The 18,686-nt window shown below is 42.6% G+C and overlaps 1 protein-coding gene across 2 annotated transcripts in view; it reads left to right on the plus strand.

The window, feature by feature from the left end:
• The first annotated feature begins 861 nt into the window (after nucleotides 1-861).
• Nucleotides 862-18,686, plus strand: part of zmiz2 (zinc finger, MIZ-type containing 2) — a 32,762-nt gene continuing 14,937 nt past the window's right edge. Inside the window, exons 1-6 of one of the 2 annotated variants that reach the window (XM_040156863.1) lie at nucleotides 862-1,280; nucleotides 5,924-6,024; nucleotides 9,076-9,193; nucleotides 12,912-13,114; nucleotides 15,092-15,260; nucleotides 17,520-17,738. In XM_040156863.1, the coding sequence (XP_040012797.1) occupies nucleotides 5,975-6,024; nucleotides 9,076-9,193; nucleotides 12,912-13,114; nucleotides 15,092-15,260; nucleotides 17,520-17,738 (759 nt within the window). In that variant the 5' untranslated portion in view covers nucleotides 862-1,280; nucleotides 5,924-5,974. Of the gene's footprint in view, nucleotides 1,281-4,981; nucleotides 5,231-5,923; nucleotides 6,025-9,075; nucleotides 9,194-12,911; nucleotides 13,115-15,091; nucleotides 15,261-17,519; nucleotides 17,739-18,686 lie in introns of those variants that run through there. The other variant, XM_040156864.1, reaches the window with a different exon arrangement.

Consider the following 18,686-nt stretch of genomic DNA (forward strand, 5'->3'; position numbering starts at 1 on the left):
TCTCTCCTCCTCTGCCCCCCCACCCCTCTCTCTCCTCTGCCCCCCCTCTCTCTCTCTCCTCTCCCCCCCTCTCCTCCTCTGTCTCCCCCTCTCTCCTCCTCTGCCCCCCCCCTCTTCTCCTCTGCCCCCCCCCTCTCTCTCCTCCTCTGCCCCCCCACCCCTCTCTCTCCTCCTCTGTCTCCCCCCCTCCCTCTTTATCTCTCTCTCCCTCCTACTCCTCTCTCTCCTCCTTTGCCCCCCCTCCCTCTCTATCTCTCTCTCTCTCTCTCCCTCCTCCTCTGCCCCCCCCTCTCCTCCTCCGCCCCCCTCTTCCTTCCCTGAAACGCTGCTCTGGTCTGCAGTCGCCCAGCCACCTGACTAGCAGCGGGAGGAGGAGGAGGAGGAGGAGGGACTGGAAAATGCCTTTCTCGGTGCGAGACGTTCGCCCTGTGATCTCATGAATATATTATAGCGGGTCACTGTGCAGCGAGGGAGGTATAGCGAGGCGCCGGGTTACGGCCTGTCCAAGCGCAGACTGCAACGAGCCGACTGTAATTAACTCGCCTGGACTGTAGGTCAACCCCAGCAGTTTGTTTCTTTTTATTTTATTTTATTATTTGCTGTTTATGCGTGACACCGCAGCGAAGTTTGCAACAAACGAGCCTCTGAATCGACAGTGTCGAACAGTGGACTGACTCCTCCGACGCCCGGGATGTGAAAACAAGCTAGAGGATAATATTAACAGCCCAACTACGCTCGACAACGCGGGCGCCAAGCAGCGCCTGCCCGCCCGCCCGCTAGCCCGACTGCGACACTAGCCGGCTAATGTCGCCTAGCTAACTCAACTGTCCACGGTCAAAGGCGGCTCCGTCGTCTGGCGGCGCGGAGAGGAAGAGGTAAGCCGTTTGACAACGACCGCGGTCGCTGTCGAGCCACACCGGTCGGCTCTGTGTCTCAGCTGCCTCCGTCGCCGCGTAGATAACCGGCCGCTCAGTTGATGTAACGTCAGCCGAGCTAACGTTAACACAAACTTAACGTGTGCTAAAGTAGCCTTCAGCGGCTAACGGTGCCAGCGGCGCAGCAGCAGCAGCGTGTTAAAAGACCCTCCGCGGCTCTGTTTCCTACAACCAGGCTCCGACAAGACAGCGACAGATAATACAAACTTCACGCCGTCACGCCAAGACACCGACGCACCAAAACCTCGCCTAAACTGGAGTAAAATCACCGTTTCCTGATTATTCCTGCTCCCAACCGTGAACCTTAGCCTCGACGTATCTGCGTTTATCGAGCAGCTGAGCCAGGTAGGTGAAACAAAACGTCTGCTATTCGCATATTTAGTGACACACACACACACACACACACACACACACACAGGAGAGAGAGGCTGTACTCCTCTACAGAAAGCGAGCACACTGCTGAAACGCTTTGTTCTGATCTGCTGCAAATGTGAGCAGCATTGTTTTGTTTTGGTTTTTGTTTGTGTTGTTTGCAGGAGGAGAGAGGCGCAGGTAGAGCCCAGTCCTGCGTGTTTATTTCCCGTAGACCAGATCATCCATCAGCGGGTCAATAATCACATCGTGGTAGGGACCCTGTCAGGGAAACAGAGCCTGCTTTTACACGAGCTGCCTTGGCAGGCTGCATGCCTCTCAGCAGTTATTTTACCATGCATGGGCTGCTGCCGTTGTGTTGCACTGTGTTTCTGAGGTGAGGCTGCCAGTGCCAGTGTTTTTCCCCTCTTGGCCATGACTTCCTGAGTATATCATGGGTGCAGTAACATGTTGTCCTGGCATGAAGCCAGGCTGAGTCAGTGCGGGTCAACGTTTACATTAAAAGAGGCAGAAGTGGAGGGTTTGTGTTTAGGCTGCAGGTGTTTAAAGCCTCCAGATGTGTGTTTTTTTTCTCTTGTAGTATGTTTTGGCTCTAGGATGTGTTCTGTGCACCTTGTATTTTATATACTTTAAACTCACTTGGGCCGCAGCTAACAGCTCTTTTCATTGTCCATTAATCTGCCGATTATCTTCTTAATTAATCGCTTGGCCTGTAAAAAGTTTAAAAATTGTGAACTGTCCTTCGCAGTCAATCGGAGCCGACTGTGAAGTCTTCAGTTTGCTTGCTTTGTCCGAACCAGTTGCTCAAAAGCCAAAGATTTTTAATTTACTGTCACAAATGACAAAGGGAAGAAGCAAATCCCCACATCTGAGAATCTGAAGTCGGGGAGTATTTGGCCTTTTTGCTTGACAAATAGCTGAAGCCCAAGTTTACGTCTTTGAATAGTTTTCTTTTTATCCACCCAAAAGAACCAAACCCAGGAATGACCGATTTACTGTCAAGCTGGGAGTAATAAACGCCGGGTATTTTTGCTAGAAAAATGGCTGAAACGATACACTGATCATCAAAATAACTGCCAATTCATTTTCTGTCATGTGACTAATCATCGCCGCTCTACTCTACACATGCTGCACAAACAATAAAGTGATGTAAAAGAGGGCGTTTTTAGTACAGTATGTTGGCCCTGATGGCTTGTTACAGTTTTTGGACACACTTGGTGACCTGTGCACTCGCTGTGCTCTGTTTGTGTTTGCGTAGTTAGCGTGAAGACGGTCTTTAATTCCCTGGTGTAATAGTAATCCTGTCTTTCATTGTTGTGAGCTGACATTTGCCTCGCGACGGCTGCTGCTCTTCTTCTGTATGAGCCTATTAATTTGTAATCTCTCAGATCCCATTGAGACTCTTAATTAGTGCTGCATTGAAGACAGGTTCACTGCAGGTCACCCGTTAAACTTGCGCGTTGTAAGTTATCAGGCAGCGGCCTTTCTTCGCTGGTATACATAATTCAGATTTCCAGACAGTATTATGAGTAGAGGATAGCAGTCAAGCACTTAACTAACAATTTCCATTCATAGTCGTCAATGTCGAGAGGTGTGTTCTTTCTGAAACAAGAGAAGTGGTTTTTTTGTGTCAGTTTTCTGTCAAATAAGTTTACAGGCCAAGCTCTTTTCAGTAATGTGTGGGCTGCCATATTAAATACTAAATATTAAGGCTGTAGCTAATGATTATTTTCATTATCGCTTAATCTACCGCTTATTTTGGAAAAAAATAAGCTTAGTTTGGAAAAACAGCAAATATTCACATTTGAGAAGCTGGAATTGGTGAATTTTATTGGCATTTTTGCTTAAAAATTCAACTAATCGAATAATTAACTAATCATTTGATGTCCAGTACAAATATTAGGGCTGCGACAAACAATTGTTTCCAATATTGATTGGCCTGCCAATTGTTTACATGATTAATTGACTGATACTTTGGCCAATAAAATGTCACAAATTAGGTGATGTCTAGAAACCATAGATGTTCATGTCACTCTTTGATTAGACAAAGAAAAGCAGCAAAGACTCAGATTTAAGAGGCTTGAACCAGCAAAAGGGTTTTTTTTTTAATTAAAAAATGATCGATTGATTATGAAAAATCGAATGTCTTGTTTTGTTCGCTTGATCGACAGTTTACAGATATTGAAGTTACAGTGATTATAAAACAGAGCAAAGCAGCAGATCCTCACACTGGACAAGCTGCAAGTGGTGAAGGTTTGCCATTTTTGATAGTTGATTAATCGTTTAGGTTAATCAACTATCAAAATCTTTGCTGATTGATTTTCTGTCAGATCATTTAATCAGTTGATTTGACTAATCATGTCAGCCGCGCTGTGAATTATGCCCTAAAGGATTAAAGCATGAGCTCTCGAGTATTGATGAGCGGCTGTCAAAAACGAAAAGAGGCACTGAAGTAAGAACCTCGATTCATTCATGTGACGGCTCAGGTCAAGAGAAAGACCGGCAGTTAATAAATGATCCAAAGGGCTGTTTGTTTGGTTTTTATTCGATTTGAAATAGCAGAGGGACCAACCTTTCCTCCCGTCAACCAAGTCATACATTGAGCATTGATAGCTATTAATCTTCAATTTAATTGATGATCACTTTAATTGAATTTGATTGTATTGCTTTTTGGCTCCAGATGTAATCAGCTGCTTTAAAGTAACATAAAGAGATTACAGTATATGATATCCAGTATGTTTGGATTAGCGTTAATAACTGTGTGTTTTGTTTTGTTTTTTTTAATTATGAAATGCAACTTTTGCGTGTGTCATGATCACGTAGAAGTATTAGGTCGTAAAGATTGTTTTACACGACTGCACCACAGCAGTACAGGCAAAGTGATGGTGATGAAAAGGTTGATGCTGCCACCGTGTAACTTACACTATAACTGTCTTAAATGACGACTGCATGAGAGCATGAACATTTAAACTAGCTCCAGTTGTAATACTAATGGTGACTACTGCTCGGTAGGGTTGGGAATTTCTTGATATAATCCTGAGTTTCAGTATATCTATATATATACAAAAATTTTACTTTTTTTGATGCCTTACTTGAGAAATATAAACTATGTTTTGCCACAAAACCCTTTTTTCATTTAAAAAAAAAAACATGGGAAGATTATTCGATAACGAAAATAATCGTTAGATGCATCCCTGCTGAATATATCAATATTCTGACTGCAGCCTTTTCAAAGTGTAAAACAGTTGGTACATATAATGTGCACAATTGTTTTTATAGTATTATCTAGAGCCGCAGTGATTAGTCAATAATTGATCAGCTGCTTGACAGAAAAGTAGCTGTTTATGTAAGTTTTCAGAGAAAATTGCAGAACATTTGATGATTCCTGGTTGTCAGATAAGAGAAATTGCTGCTTATTTTGGTTCTACATCATTGTAAATGATTAAATTGAGCTGTTTTCTGATGGTCTATTGACCAAACAAATAATTGAGAATATAATTGGCAGATTAAACGACAATGAAAATATGCGCTAGTTGCAGTCCTGGTATTTATTGAAAAGGGAGATTAGAATTAAATGTGGGTGACAGTTTAAACACCGCACCATCTTTTTAAACTAACTTGAGCAACATCTTTTCTGTTTTCTGTTCCATCTGCTTTCTAAAGCTGAAATCATTTCCTAAAAAAAAAAAAAAAAAGTTGCTGTGGGAGCAGAGGTTCAGTCGAAGGTTGATCGAGTGTTCGCGGTGTTTCGGCTGTCGGTTTGATGGCGGCGGCGGCTGAGAGATTAGAGGGAAAAGGACGAGAAAAGAGCAGGCAGCACGGGAGCGATGAAGAGTTGTGGGTGAAGAACGGGTCTCAAAGCTGAGGTCAAAAGAGGCGAAGACACTATGACAGAACAGTGTGTCTCAATCGTTCCTCTGCAGGTACAGACTGCCCTGCAACATCTGATAGAGACAGACATTTTACATGCCCCCCCCCCCCCGGTGTGGTGAAACTGCTCAGCTGTGATGGAAGTTACAAGGTGCTGTTTGGAGGCTGACGATGCATTTGATAGGAGGGAATACAGGTATTGCAGTCATGTGATCTGGACCCCCCCCTCCCCTCGTTCTATACGAGATGTGGGGTGTCTGACCCAAATCTGCGAAGTGCAAAAAGGGAACTGGAGAGAAGAAATGAGGGGGAGGGGATGTTGAGGCAAGGCTCTGATGTTGGAAAATTAGCATGTCAGTTGGTAACCATCAGATAAAGAAAATCATTAGTGGGAGGTAGGAGGAGAGCAGCAATGGAGTGGTGATGAGGAATGCTTAAATTCCTTTTGAAATCAGCAAGCTAAATTTAGCTCCCAGCACCCCTCCCCCGCCTTATGAGAGGTATCAGAGCTACAGCAGTCAGTGATAGGCTAACATTTTGATGTGCACAGTCCATAGACGCACACACACACACACACACACACACACACACAGAGGCACACAGATTAAAGCGAGTGGCTCTGAGTGGGAGGACACTATGTCTTTGTGCACACAGTGTGGGCTACAGTGATGATGATAAATTGTTGCTGTGCAGCAAATGAGCTTTGAGTAACTGTCTTTTTATGTGTGTGTCCTTCTCTGTCTTAGGCTGCCACTTGAGGACAGCGGGGGCTCTCTAATGTTCCCCACGTTCATCCGATGAACCCCCTCAACTCCATGAAACCCTCCCTGCCTCCCACTCCACAAAGGTACACACACACACACACACACACACTTGTATTTCTGTCTTTGTGTGGACACTCGTTGACATAATGCGTTCCCTAGTCCCCTTACTGTGACTTTACCCATCACAACGGTGTCCTCAGTTGAACCTCGTGACACCTCACCTGCCCTGCTCAGTGGTTTGTTATTAGGGTTTTGTTGTGAACCCCAGGGGCCTGTTTCACAAAACAAGCTCAGCCCTGGTCGTCATATGTAGGTTAACACAGAGGCGGCGGTACGGTGAAACGTGTTGGACGAGAAAACAGGTCAGCTCAGCAGTAAGAGCCCTGGTTGTATGAAATAAAATATATAAGATAGGACGAGATCAAATTAAAAAATGACAAATAAAAGGACAATATACAGTATACACATGAAAAAGAGGACTTGTGTATAAAAGTAAAAGTAGTGAGTGTACAGCAGTATCGCACACTGGGTATATAGCGGTCCTGGTTACACTGCAGCAGTCGTGGTGCATTTTTACGTAAGCAGTGCAGTGAACAGCGCAGGCAGATTGATAAGCAAATATGTGATGTGGAGTATGAGTTGAAGCCTGAGAGGCCCAGTGGTAAAAACTGTCCTTTAGTCTGGTGTTACGTGCGACCACGCTCCCGGATCGTCTGCCAGACGGTAACAAGGAGTATAGGAGTGCTGGGTGGCTGTGGTCCTGGATGATGGCGTGGGCCTTATGCTGGACGGCCGGGAGTCTGTTGGCCGGCCATGTGATGTGCCGGCTCCACCGCTCCCCGTAGTGATTTGCGGCTGTGGGCAGAGCAGTTTGCACAGTTCCCGTCGGCAAGTTCTCGATGGTGCACCTGTAGAAGTTGGTGAGGATGCTGGCGTTTCGTGCCAGACTTCCTCAGTCTCCTCAGGAAACGGAGCCGCTGCCGAGCTCTCTCGACCACGGTGTCCGTGTGTAGTGACGAGGAGAGGTCCTAGGTGATGTGCACACCGAGGAACTTGTAGCTGCTTTCAACCTCAGCATCACCAATGTGGATAGGGAGGAGTCCACCCTCCCTGCTGCCTCCCGTACTCCACGATAATCTCTTTAGTTTTAGTGACGTTGAGGGAGAGGTTGTTGTCCTGGCACCAGCTGGCTAGTGTCTTCACTTCCTCTGTAAAGACCATCTCATCGTTGTCCGTGATGAGGCCCAGGATGGTCGTGTCGCACAAGTTCAACTTAGTCCGGCTCTCTCTTTGTGTTACGGGGTTTCGCTGAGCCTAAGTTGTTTTTCGGATGGAAAGCGAATTCAGAACAAAGCAGGGGGTTGCGTTAGTGTGCGGCCTGGTGCTTAAGGTATCGGTTAGACATGAAATGAAATCCAGGAAGTCCAGTTTGAGTGACAGATTATGTGTCTAAAGGCTCATCGGATGCCAAAACACTGCACAATGGTTTGTAACACTGACACACAGGATTTTACAACTATTTTATCCTTTGTCATGATGATGATGATCGCGAGGTAGAAATACAGTGTTGGCGTTGAAAAGTAATATGTCAGGAAAATAAAACAAAAATCCGTATAAATACAGGTTAATCACTACAGCTGCTATATTGACATTTAAAATGAATGATGACAGAGAAAGTTAGACGACAAAGTGAACCAGCGGGCATCCTTACGGTGCTGCGCCGTGGTGCTGATAAAATCCTGATTATATGATTCTGAAAAAAACAACATAAAATACAGGTAAATGAAAACGTCTCTGCCAAAGCTGGATGACGGCTAATTTTCAATTTCCACAACACAAACAGGCTCTTGTTATCTGTAGACACTTTATTTGAGCCTAAACAGCTTGTAGAGAGATGAAGGTAATGGCTTATACAGTAGATTTTTTAAAATGATTATTCCCGAAAAGAAAATGAGAAAATTATTATCTGAACTTCTCCCATTTACAGTAGTAGTGTGCTCTGATAGTCATTCATTACATGTGTTATGTTGTTGTTGGCTTTATGCTTTACTTGGATCTTTCTGAAACGGAAATCGCAATGTTTTTTTTGTTTTTAAATTAATCATTCATCAAAAATAAAAAATTCCCTCCCTTTTCCTGTTACATTACAGTTTTTTTTTAAGCCTTTAAAAGAACGCACATCTGTTTGCACATTGACTTGACAAATAAAAAAGCTTGATCAGAAATGTAAACACACATAAACACCTCAGCTCTTTATAAATTAAAAATGCCGTTAATTCAGAAGTGCAGGGATGGGTGCCCTGAAAACTGATCTGTAGATAAACAAGAGAAAGAAAATAAATGAAAATCAATGAATGAATTCCATCAAACCGAATCAGTCAGCTCTAGATCCTTAATTACAAACTGTTGAGATAATTGACTGTTGACTGTTCTCTGTTCAGCCTCTTTGGAAGCATCTTGATTAGGTTTACTCGAGCCAAAACAGCCTTTAATTGAGTGCAGCTACAAAGCTTGTTGACTGCTCCGTTTCTCCCCAGAAAGCCATGAAAGCATGAGATGTGTTGCATGTGTTACATGACAAACAGCGGCTGAAAAAATGGGGCTGATTGTTGAAAGAGGGAAAGAGAGAGAATAAACCAGTAGTTAAATTCAGTCTTCTATTATTACAATTAATGTCAGCTTAAGCTTGTGATTATTTTACAAAAAATGTGAAAAATAGACAGTGAAATATATATGTATAAAAAAAAAAGACTCAGTTATGGTGGTACGGGTTTCAGTTTCAGTAACCCTGAAGGTAATGTGGTATGGCAGTAATGCTAAGGAGGTAGTTTCCTGTTGAGGAAATGGGTTAAAAGGAGGAAACAGAGGCTAACCTTAACCGTCAGATTAATAAACCATGCTCAGGTTAATCTTTAGCTCGCCAAGGTAGATGATGACTTGACAACCTCGCACTCGACACTGTCTCAACAGTGCAACTGAGACCTAATAAGGTGTTGAACTCACTTTGTTTTTAATAAAACACTGTGATGTTGTGATATTGAACGGTTACTGATGACTGAATGAATGAAATCTCTACAAACCTCTCCGTAACCTTCCTGACCATCCCAGTAACTCAGCTCTGTATCCTCCCGCAGCAGTGACAGCCCCTTCCTAAATGACCCAGTCTCCTGGCAACCAGGCACCAATCAGCACGCAGGATCTCTCTCTGTAGTAACCACAGTGTGGGGCGTGACCAATCCCACACACAGCCAGGTAACACATGATTCAGTACTCTGGGACTTTTTTTTTTTCTCCTCCTGTTTCGTCTGTTGTTACTATACAAAACCAGAAACGGCAGCAGCAGATAAAAAGCTTGTATTTATTTCAGAGTGTGAGAAATCAAGGCACATCAAAGTGGACTTGAAATCCAAGCTGTGACTCTCTTAATCAGATTTTTTTGTTTACTTAAAGTGGCTGTAACTGAGATTTTTATAACACCAATGTATGAAATGACAACATTAGAAAACAATGTGAAAGGCATCTCTGGTAGTGATGAACCTGCAGCGAATTATCAGCTGAACCTGCAGCTCCCCTCGGCTTTACAGAGCTTTACAGTGAGATTCAGCTCATTGTTTGTCTGTCTGAAGCACAGCTTTACTGATCTGGTTCACTCTCACCGCTCTCATAGCGTCATTTTTGGCCGCAGCAGGCACATGTTTTTCAGAGAAACAGCTGTAAAAAGCCACTGTCCACCACCTGCTCGGCAGCAAACGACAGACAGACACAGTCAGAGACCAGCTGGTGAACACAGTGGAGCGTTTGGCAGCTAAAGAGCCAGAGGTTTCCCTCACAAGCTGGTGGAGACCAAAAACGGAGCTAAAAGAGACAGGGCACTGGACTTAAAGTCATCAGGTGGAAAAACACCACTGTAACTGGTGGATGTGTAAATAAGCAGCCGTTTGCAAACGAATTCACGTTATCAACTTCAAAGTTGAATATATATCAATGTAGTGTTCATAACTTCCGCTCGCCCTAAGTGGCCAATAAAAAAAATGTATTATGTGGGTTTAATTCACAATTCAATCAAAGAGAGCTCCGGGCCCAAATTTATCAAGCTAAGAAGAAATCAATCCGATATGGTCAAAAATTCTCAGTGAGGCATTTCTGGTCCTACTTTTAAGACATTTTGTCACCTTTCTAAAGTCAGGAAATGACTCCTACCTCTTCTCGTGTCCAGAGGTTTTGTGAATGCTTAAAAACATGGAGCTTATTTAAATATATTGACAAAAACTGAGTAATTTTTACATTTATTCATTACGTTTATTTTTTCAACAATGTAAGTGGTTACCTAGCATTTATTCAACAACCTAAAATACAAATGGATGATTGGACAATAAGAAATTTAGGATCTGAAATCCTATTATTTGCCTATGTACATAAAGCCTGCACATAAAAAAGGTTGCTGTTTTCTGGACTTTGAATTTTCCCACTGTCTAATGCTACAGCTGTCAGAAAACGACACGTCATCATAACTTGTACTTTGTGGCTGAGAGTGGTAAAACCTCATCACAATCAGGATCATCACACTCTCTCCCAGGAGTCTGTCTGCCTCCTCTACCAGCAGAGCCTCCAGCCTCCAGCCTCCAGCCTCCAGCCTCCAGCCTCCAGCCTCCAGCCTCCAGCCTCCAGCTTTTCTCTTTTTGTCTCAGCCTCCAATTATTTAATCCCAAATTTACTGTTGGTTGCTGATTAATTTCTCATGTGTTATATGCTGTGGGAGATATGGGAATTTTGAAAGAAGGCATGAAGAAATTTTATTTTAAAAAGTCAGCAAAGTTATCAATGGGGCAGACGTAGGCTAAATCTGCATGGCTGGTTTCTGTCAGGGCCTTGATGTGACTGATCTTACGAAGTCGTGAATAAACACTTGAGAGCTGCATTTAAAGGTCACTCCTACACTTCACTAAGTAGGAGTGAGCTGTTTGACAAACGTGTCTTGTTCTTCATTTACATAAAAACATTTTTACTTATTTTTAAGTGTAATTCTTACAACTTTGAGTGAAGCGTGAATGACATAGTTGGCCTCTGTAAGTGTAGGAATAAAAGCAGTTCATCGACTTTTTTCATCCTGGGGGAAATGTCTCTTTCGGGATTGAGGAGAGCTACAGAGCCTTTTTCCGGGTGAAGGACCAACATATGCGAGCCTCTAGAGAGGTGTAGAAATATAGAACATGACCACTTCAAAGTGAGAGAAGAGAGAGATATTTCGCACAAAACAAGTTCAGGCAAGTTATGCTGAGTTGTGAACAAGGAAGCACAGCTACAACTGCTGTAATAGGTTGGTTTTTTTTCCCCAGATTTAGGCTTTAATAACATACATTATCTAACATTTCTCCACCAATAAACATTAATAATACATCCAACAAATTGTGACGCATAGATAATCCCCGATATTGAGGCCAAGTGGTTCTGGTACACATGACACAGAGATGCTCTAGACCATGATAGCAGACCAACAGCAGTGCCAAAGCACCACCTAAATGATTATTGTACCCATTCACATTTAAGAGTACTTCAAATATAATAATCACACTTAGAAAAAAGGTTACGCTTTGTTTTACGATTCTATATTTTCCAGTAATTTCCTACGACATTCTTAAAAAAGAACTATGTAATTTGGTACTAAGTATTGTGCTTGGAAAATGAGAGACAGCAGGTCAATTAAATATGCAAAAATGTTAATCTTGTCTACAGGTAAACATAGAGTTAAACACATATGGACAATTTATGTTCCGATAATAAATGGTGAATTAATTTAGTTATTTAACTCCAGCCATTTCTGCTCTGCCGTACTCCTGATTGACGTTAAGCTAACGTCAACAAAACTCAACAGTTTCTCATGTTTTTTTATGCGTCAAAATACAACATGCGGAGGAAAGCTGCGAGACTTGTGATGTGAAAATTCTGGAGGAAGTGTTTAACATTGCCCAGCAGTAGAAAGCCTGATGAGACTCTTTCTGTACTGATGAATTAGTGCTGCGGAAATGCACATCATATGAATTTATGAGCAGAGCAGGTAGGCATGGAGAAAGCTTTGAGTTTGCATTAACTGGGGAACAGGGGAAATTAGAAATGATGGCCTGTCTGTAATGTAAGCCTGTCCCAAATAAAGGCCAGGTTCTCTCTGCCACTATATGAACATTTGTGTTATTAATCGTTGATTCATTGCAGTCATTTTTCAAGCAAAGTGCAAAACTGTTGCTGCCTCCAGATTCTGAAATGTGAGGATTTGCTCATTTATTTATTTATTTTTGTAATACAAGCTGTCTAAATACATCACCTTGGGCTGTGGATAATTATATCGATTCACTGATTCACATTAATTGAGAAAGCAATCGGCAGATTAATCAATAATGAAAATAATTGTTAGTTGCACCCCTGAAATGATTTCTGCAAGGGTTTAAATGGAGCTTTTCTTTCAGGGACTTCCCTGTTTTCCTTGCAGTTAGTGCTAAATCACATAGGTATTTCCAGGAAACTTCGGAAATTATGAACCCCTAAAGAAAAAACAACAAAAAAACAAAAACAAGATTGAAATCAATAGGTGTCAGTCATCAAGAATAAAAAGTGAAGTAACTGCATCCAGATCAGTCTGTCAGTCTTTTAAATGTGTTTATTTCACACATTTCAACTATTGAGATCAAGTACAGGACGCCATGGTTCATTTCATTTTATGGTCCTGACTTTTATAAAACAGTAATGTTTAGTTTCTTTCGAATTTAAACGTTTACTTCATCTTCAAATTTTTAGTCCCAGTCTAACTTTCAGTGTGACTCTTGGGACCGAGTGTTACTGTTAAGTGTGGTCTTTCTGTGTTTCCATTTCTCTCCCACCACCTTCTCTCTGGTTGACTTTATTTCACTTATTCATCACCTAATGTTTCATATGACTGTGATAACATCTCTCTCCCCCCTGTTTTCCATGTATGTAGGTGTTCGGTGCACCCATGGGTCCAGGTGAGAGCTCTGGCAGTCACATGATGCCTGGCGGCAGCCCCGGGATGGCTGCTGGTATGGGCTCCCAGTTCATGGGCCAGCAGTCGTATGGAGACGCTGTATCCAAGGGCTACGGCCATCCAGTCATGTACGGACGTCCCAGCGTTGCCTACAACCCGTCCTCGGCCTACGGTGGGAGGTAAACTTGAACTTCTGTTCACTAGATCGCAGCTGCGGTGAGATCGAATTTAACACAAAATTTTGCTTTAAATGTGACTCCAAATAAATATAACTTGTCATGTTATAAAGGTACAGGAGACTTGACTGAGATACGTGTTTCTTCCGTATCCGTATGTAGGAACACATGTGGTGTCCTGTGCCTAACAACAAAAAAAGCACCAGTTTAAACAGAAGTCCGGATGTCAGGATGGTATGGGTGTTAAATTAAATCAAGAGGTCCATAGAAATACCAAAGCCACATGGCGTAGGTTGCTCTTTTAACACACCAACATTGCACACAGTGTAGTACAATAACAGAAGACTTCCAGAGCCATAAACAGTTTGTTTGATTGCGATGAGCCCCCAGCGACCACAACTGAAAACACCGCAGAGCAGCTTCACCAAGTTCAACACTACAAAGAAACAAATGGAAAATTTTGTTTACGCCGAACGCTGATGGAATACGCTCCACATGCATCGAATCAACTCCGCAACTGCAAGGAAGACAAAGCCAGCTCAGTATTTCACTGTGTATTTACCACGACAACAGAGAGGCTGGATAATGATGTTACAATTATTAAAAGGAAAATTCGTAAATGTGGGTCACGCTAACTTTTCACTCGCCACCTCCATTGAAGAGATTCGGGGAAACTAGGACTCACACAAAACCTACTTATATATATATATAATAAATAATATAAACTGTATATTAGGGCAAGCTATGCATCAGGATTAAATAATGCTGTGAAAAGTTACCTGGTTGTAACTCCAGGTCTATGAGGATGTGAGTGAAACCCACCCTGTTGTTCTATAACACAGGGTCAATGAAAGAGTGTAAACACAGTTACTGTGGGGAATATAATTAAATATATGGCCAATCACATACTGCACGTGACTGTAATCGATTACTCATTAAACATTACTTATTCAAAGTAGCTGGATTACTTTACAAACAAGCAGGCAGCCCTGCGGTTGGCAGGGATTTAGTGACCGTCCAGCAGCTAGCCTAGTCTCGCTGACTGCACATAGTTCTCCAGAAGTCCCGGCCTCAGAAGTGTGGTTAGACAACCCCCAACTCTTAAAAGGGATGTGACTCCTGAATGTGCGCGTACCTGTGGCGGACGTTTGACAGCCAAACGTCCGCCACGTTCGGCCAGAATTGAAACATGACAACTGTGAAATTACCTGCGGTGGCGTTTCTCCCCTTTTGACGGAGGCATATCCCAGACCAGTCTGCCCACTGAACACAGAGACCGAACTGATATCAACCCTCCATCAAACTCCCCGTAAGACGGCGAAGCAAGCTCACCGCCAAATATCAAACCAAAGGAGCGTTACTGTCATGCAATGACTGTAATGTAATGGCACCGCTGTAACACGTTGCCCAAACCTGCTCCCGAACTAAACAGTTTGCAGTTTGTTTTTTGAATCCAGTTCTGCTGAAACTCCCACAAATATCCCTCTGCTTTGTCACTTGGAAGCTTTATCGTGAAAGATCTGTAAAAGCGATGACGCCCAGGTTAGAGAAGTGTTCCCACAGCCAGGCTGTTGAACAGCCTCTGAACTTGGAAATGAAGATGATGAAATTAAACTGAAAAAACAACTTTCTAAGAGCTGATGAAAAGACCGCAAACATAATTGACACTCATCTTCGCGATTTTGAGTCACCTGTGCTTTTAAAACAACATGGGTTTCGCCAGAAACATGCAAAAACATGAAACACGAAAACCCCTGGTCTATGATAATTGAACAGTCTTGTGCATGTTTATGTGCCACTGTGGTGTTTGTTAGGTGCTGCAATGATGCGTACTGCTGGTGTGGGATTTTTCTGCATCGACATGTGTCAGCGTGGCTGCGCTCACCCACTGATCTGACTCATGCTCGTGACGAAACCTCACACGCTCGGTTCACTTAGTTCACTGCCCACTCATGTCCCCGTCTTCCCCTCTCCCTGCAGTTACTCTGGTAACAGTGGAGGTGCCGGTCTGGGTGTTCGTCCTCCCTCAGACTTTACCCAGGCTGCTGCCGCCGCTGTTGCCGCTGCCGCTGCCACGGCAACTGCCACTGCCACGGCAACAGTCGCCGCAATACAGGAAAAACAGAACCAGGAGCTGAGCTATGGACAGGTAAATGTGTTTGGAAAACGGGGAAAGAGAGGGAAAACACACACTTGTTTGAGGGAGGTGAGGCTGACGTTAAAAAAAAAAAAAAAAAAAAGAGACTGGGAAAGCTGCACACGCGTAACTCCAACGTAATCAATTATTTCAACTTATAAAGATCGATGAGTCAGTAAACTGACATTTATACTGAGAGGAACAGGTGTTTCAAGTCAGGGCAATCGGCTCGGAAGATGGATGTGCAGGTTAGTGCCGCGTTCATATCGAATGGGAATGATGGTGGAGACTGGAGGATTCCCATGTGTACAACTTGCCAGCTCTGTTGCTCCAGACCCAGTTGACATTTTTTACTTGTATGTGATGTTGACGAGGACACGCCATCGTATTTTCTTCTCCACGCTTTTCTATTTCTCTATGTACCAATGTTGTTCTCTTTTTGCAATGTTTGCCTTGTGGTTTTTGATTATTTTTCACACATTGACCGAAGATATTCAGAATTAATTCCACTCTTTATTTGACCTCAAATACTGAATTTTAATATTGTATGTGTAGATATAGATTTGTTTTTTGTGAATTCCTTCTCTCCCTTCGGATACAAACACTAAGATGTTTTTTTGTTTTTTGTTTTTTCTTTCATCCTGCGTTTTTCTAGTTTGCGCTTGTCGTTTTCTAGACATGTCTGGACTCTGTTTCTGTCTCTTTCAAGTCTATTGGCTGATTTGAAACACGTGTCCTACACCGAATGAATATCAAGTCGGATGACTTTCGGATTTTATTCTGGAGAAGGCATTTGGCCGAACCGCTGACATCTACAGGTCAAAATAAATAACCGCTTCGGAGTTTTGAGTGTGCAGGTTTGCCAGGTAAATGTGTGTCTGTCTATACTGAAGCCAGGGATCTGTCTTTTAACCAGTCCAGAGTACTTTTATTTGTCTTTTTTGGCTGAAAGTTTTCCACATCGTGGCACTTTTTTTTTTTTTTATTAGTTTTTTGAGCGTAATGGGACCAGTGCTCCTATGCAGGGTGTCTTCCGTTTACCCTCCCAGTCACAACTTCAGTTTCCATCTGGGCTGTTTTTATGAATTTATTTTTTTAAGTAAAATCTTCGTCCTGAATGTGCCAAATTCCAAAGAATAAATAGCATGCATAAACCGACTTGTTCTCAGCTCCCAAATTATTTAAGAGGGCTCCAGAGGTCTCCTAAATCCATCAGAGGCAGCAACTAAGCTCTTACCATATTTTGGAAAATGTCCGATGAGCTCATTAAAAGTTACACAGCCTGTTCCAATGAATGCACACAACATGAAAAATTTTATGACGTGATGGATTCAGTATGAGTCACATGTATACGTGTTAGTGTGGTTCTTGATCATGCTCACCAGTAAACTCTTTAAAGAAATGTTTTATTTTTAGGAAACCACGCAACACCAGAAATAGTTCAATTTGTAATCTGTTCCCATACAAACATTTTACAGGACCTCTGCAGAGTATCACTTAAAATGGTGACATATCATTCAATATATCATTCTTTAACTAATTTTTATGATTGATATCCTGAATCGCATGTACCGATATTGTCACCATAACTGAAAGGGGCAATATCTGAGCTGTTCTTCATGCATGCCTCAATATATTGAAACCTTAGTCCATGAGGAGATGCAGTCTTTACTTTACAACACTGAGGAGTCACTGCAGTCGGCACCGAAAAATCCCTTAAACTTTTTTTTTTCTTATTACAAAATTCCTTAGTCCTACTTTTTATCAAGATACTACTGAGTCATACGTCAAAGTTTAGAACGGTTTTTAAATCCATGTCTTTGAAGTTTTGCACACACCGTCCCTGGTTTGGAGTTGTGAGGTTTGGTCCCAGGGCTCTGGTTTTCTCCTGCTTACACAGACACGCGACACATGTTTCTTATTAAATGCGGAGACATCACATAATTTGACAGTGCTCTCCCATGCCGAATTATTGACTCTATAGACTGGGCTCTGTTGGTTCTTATTAAAGAGCTCAAATGAAAAGTAGATACAGTCTGTACAACACCATGTCTCTCGATGTGCATATTTGTTTTTTGCAGTCAATTATGCATATATATACTCATTCTGCAGCTTCCTCCTTGGCATGAACCAACTCTAAACTAGATGTAAACCCCTTTTCTTACAGTCACTACAACCCCCCCCCCGTGTACTCTGTGAACTTTCTCTGGTGTGAAAAACCAAGTACGTTTTGTTTTTACTCCTGCTGTCGTACTTCCCTTTCCCTCCCAGATGGGTGGAGCATCCTCTTACAGCACCCAGTTCCTGTCTCATTCGGGTCCCCGAGGACCTCCAGTGATGAACCCTGGTGGGATGGTCCCTTCCAGGCCCGGACCTCCACCCTCCACTGGGGGCTTGTATCCCTCTCACCCTGCACAGGCGCAGAAGATGGCCCAGCACGGGGGCTATCCTGGCGGACAGCAAGGGCTCAAACGGCCTTTCCATTCAGAGGTTAGTGCGGAGGGTTTCCTGATGGATGTTTGCTCACACAATCAAAATGCTCTTGTCCTACTCAGTGTTACATGTTAATGCTTGATTATTATTCCCTTCACTGGTGTGGTTTCCTTAACCCAACAGCAAAGGCCCCGCTCATATTTATGAAATTAAATATATAGAATCAACTGCCAGTTTGTTAGATACATTTACCTAAGGCCTAATGCAGTCTAATACAACAGTCCCGCGATAAATCCTAATCTATAAATGCCTGTAATTTTGCCTATCATCATTGACATTAGTGGGGTGAACAGAATAACAGAAACACCGGCACCGCAAACTGCAGCCTCTGGAATGACCCTTTAAGTTTCAACAAAAAGCTGAACATCATAACCTTCATGAAGGGGGGATTTACTGCAGGACTCTTCTGCTTGATTACATTAGTTTTAGCCAGGTGTGCCTAATAAAGTGACAGCTGAGTGTATGTATTAGTTATAATTCTATAAATATTCTAGTTTTGTCTAGTTCTTCCTGATTTTACATAAATACTCTACAAGCTGTACCAGTTTGTAGCCTCTAGTACTCAAGTACACAAGGGGTGGTATTAAATAAGTAGGTAGTTGTTTGTTGATTTATGGATTCTTCAGTCAACAGAAAATAGACGGATAACTGTTTTGATAACTGATTCATTGTTTCACATTTCACATTATTTTCGCATTTTAGGTCATTGTAAATTGAAAATGTTTGAGTTTTAGACTGCTGATGGAGCAATACATATGTTTTGAAGATGTCACTTTGGGCTTCGGGAAACTGACGGAATCTGTCACTATTTTCATCAAGAAAATAGTCGGCAGGTTATTTGACACTGAAAATAGTTACTTGCTTCCCCTTATGATATCATCAAGGTACTGTCACATTTTCACTTCGTCCCAGTCTATATTTGTTCCGTCTCCTATGAAGATTCTG

Source organism: Xiphias gladius, chromosome 20 (assembly GCF_016859285.1).
Source record: "Xiphias gladius isolate SHS-SW01 ecotype Sanya breed wild chromosome 20, ASM1685928v1, whole genome shotgun sequence".
NCBI lineage: Eukaryota > Metazoa > Chordata > Actinopteri > Istiophoriformes > Xiphiidae > Xiphias > Xiphias gladius.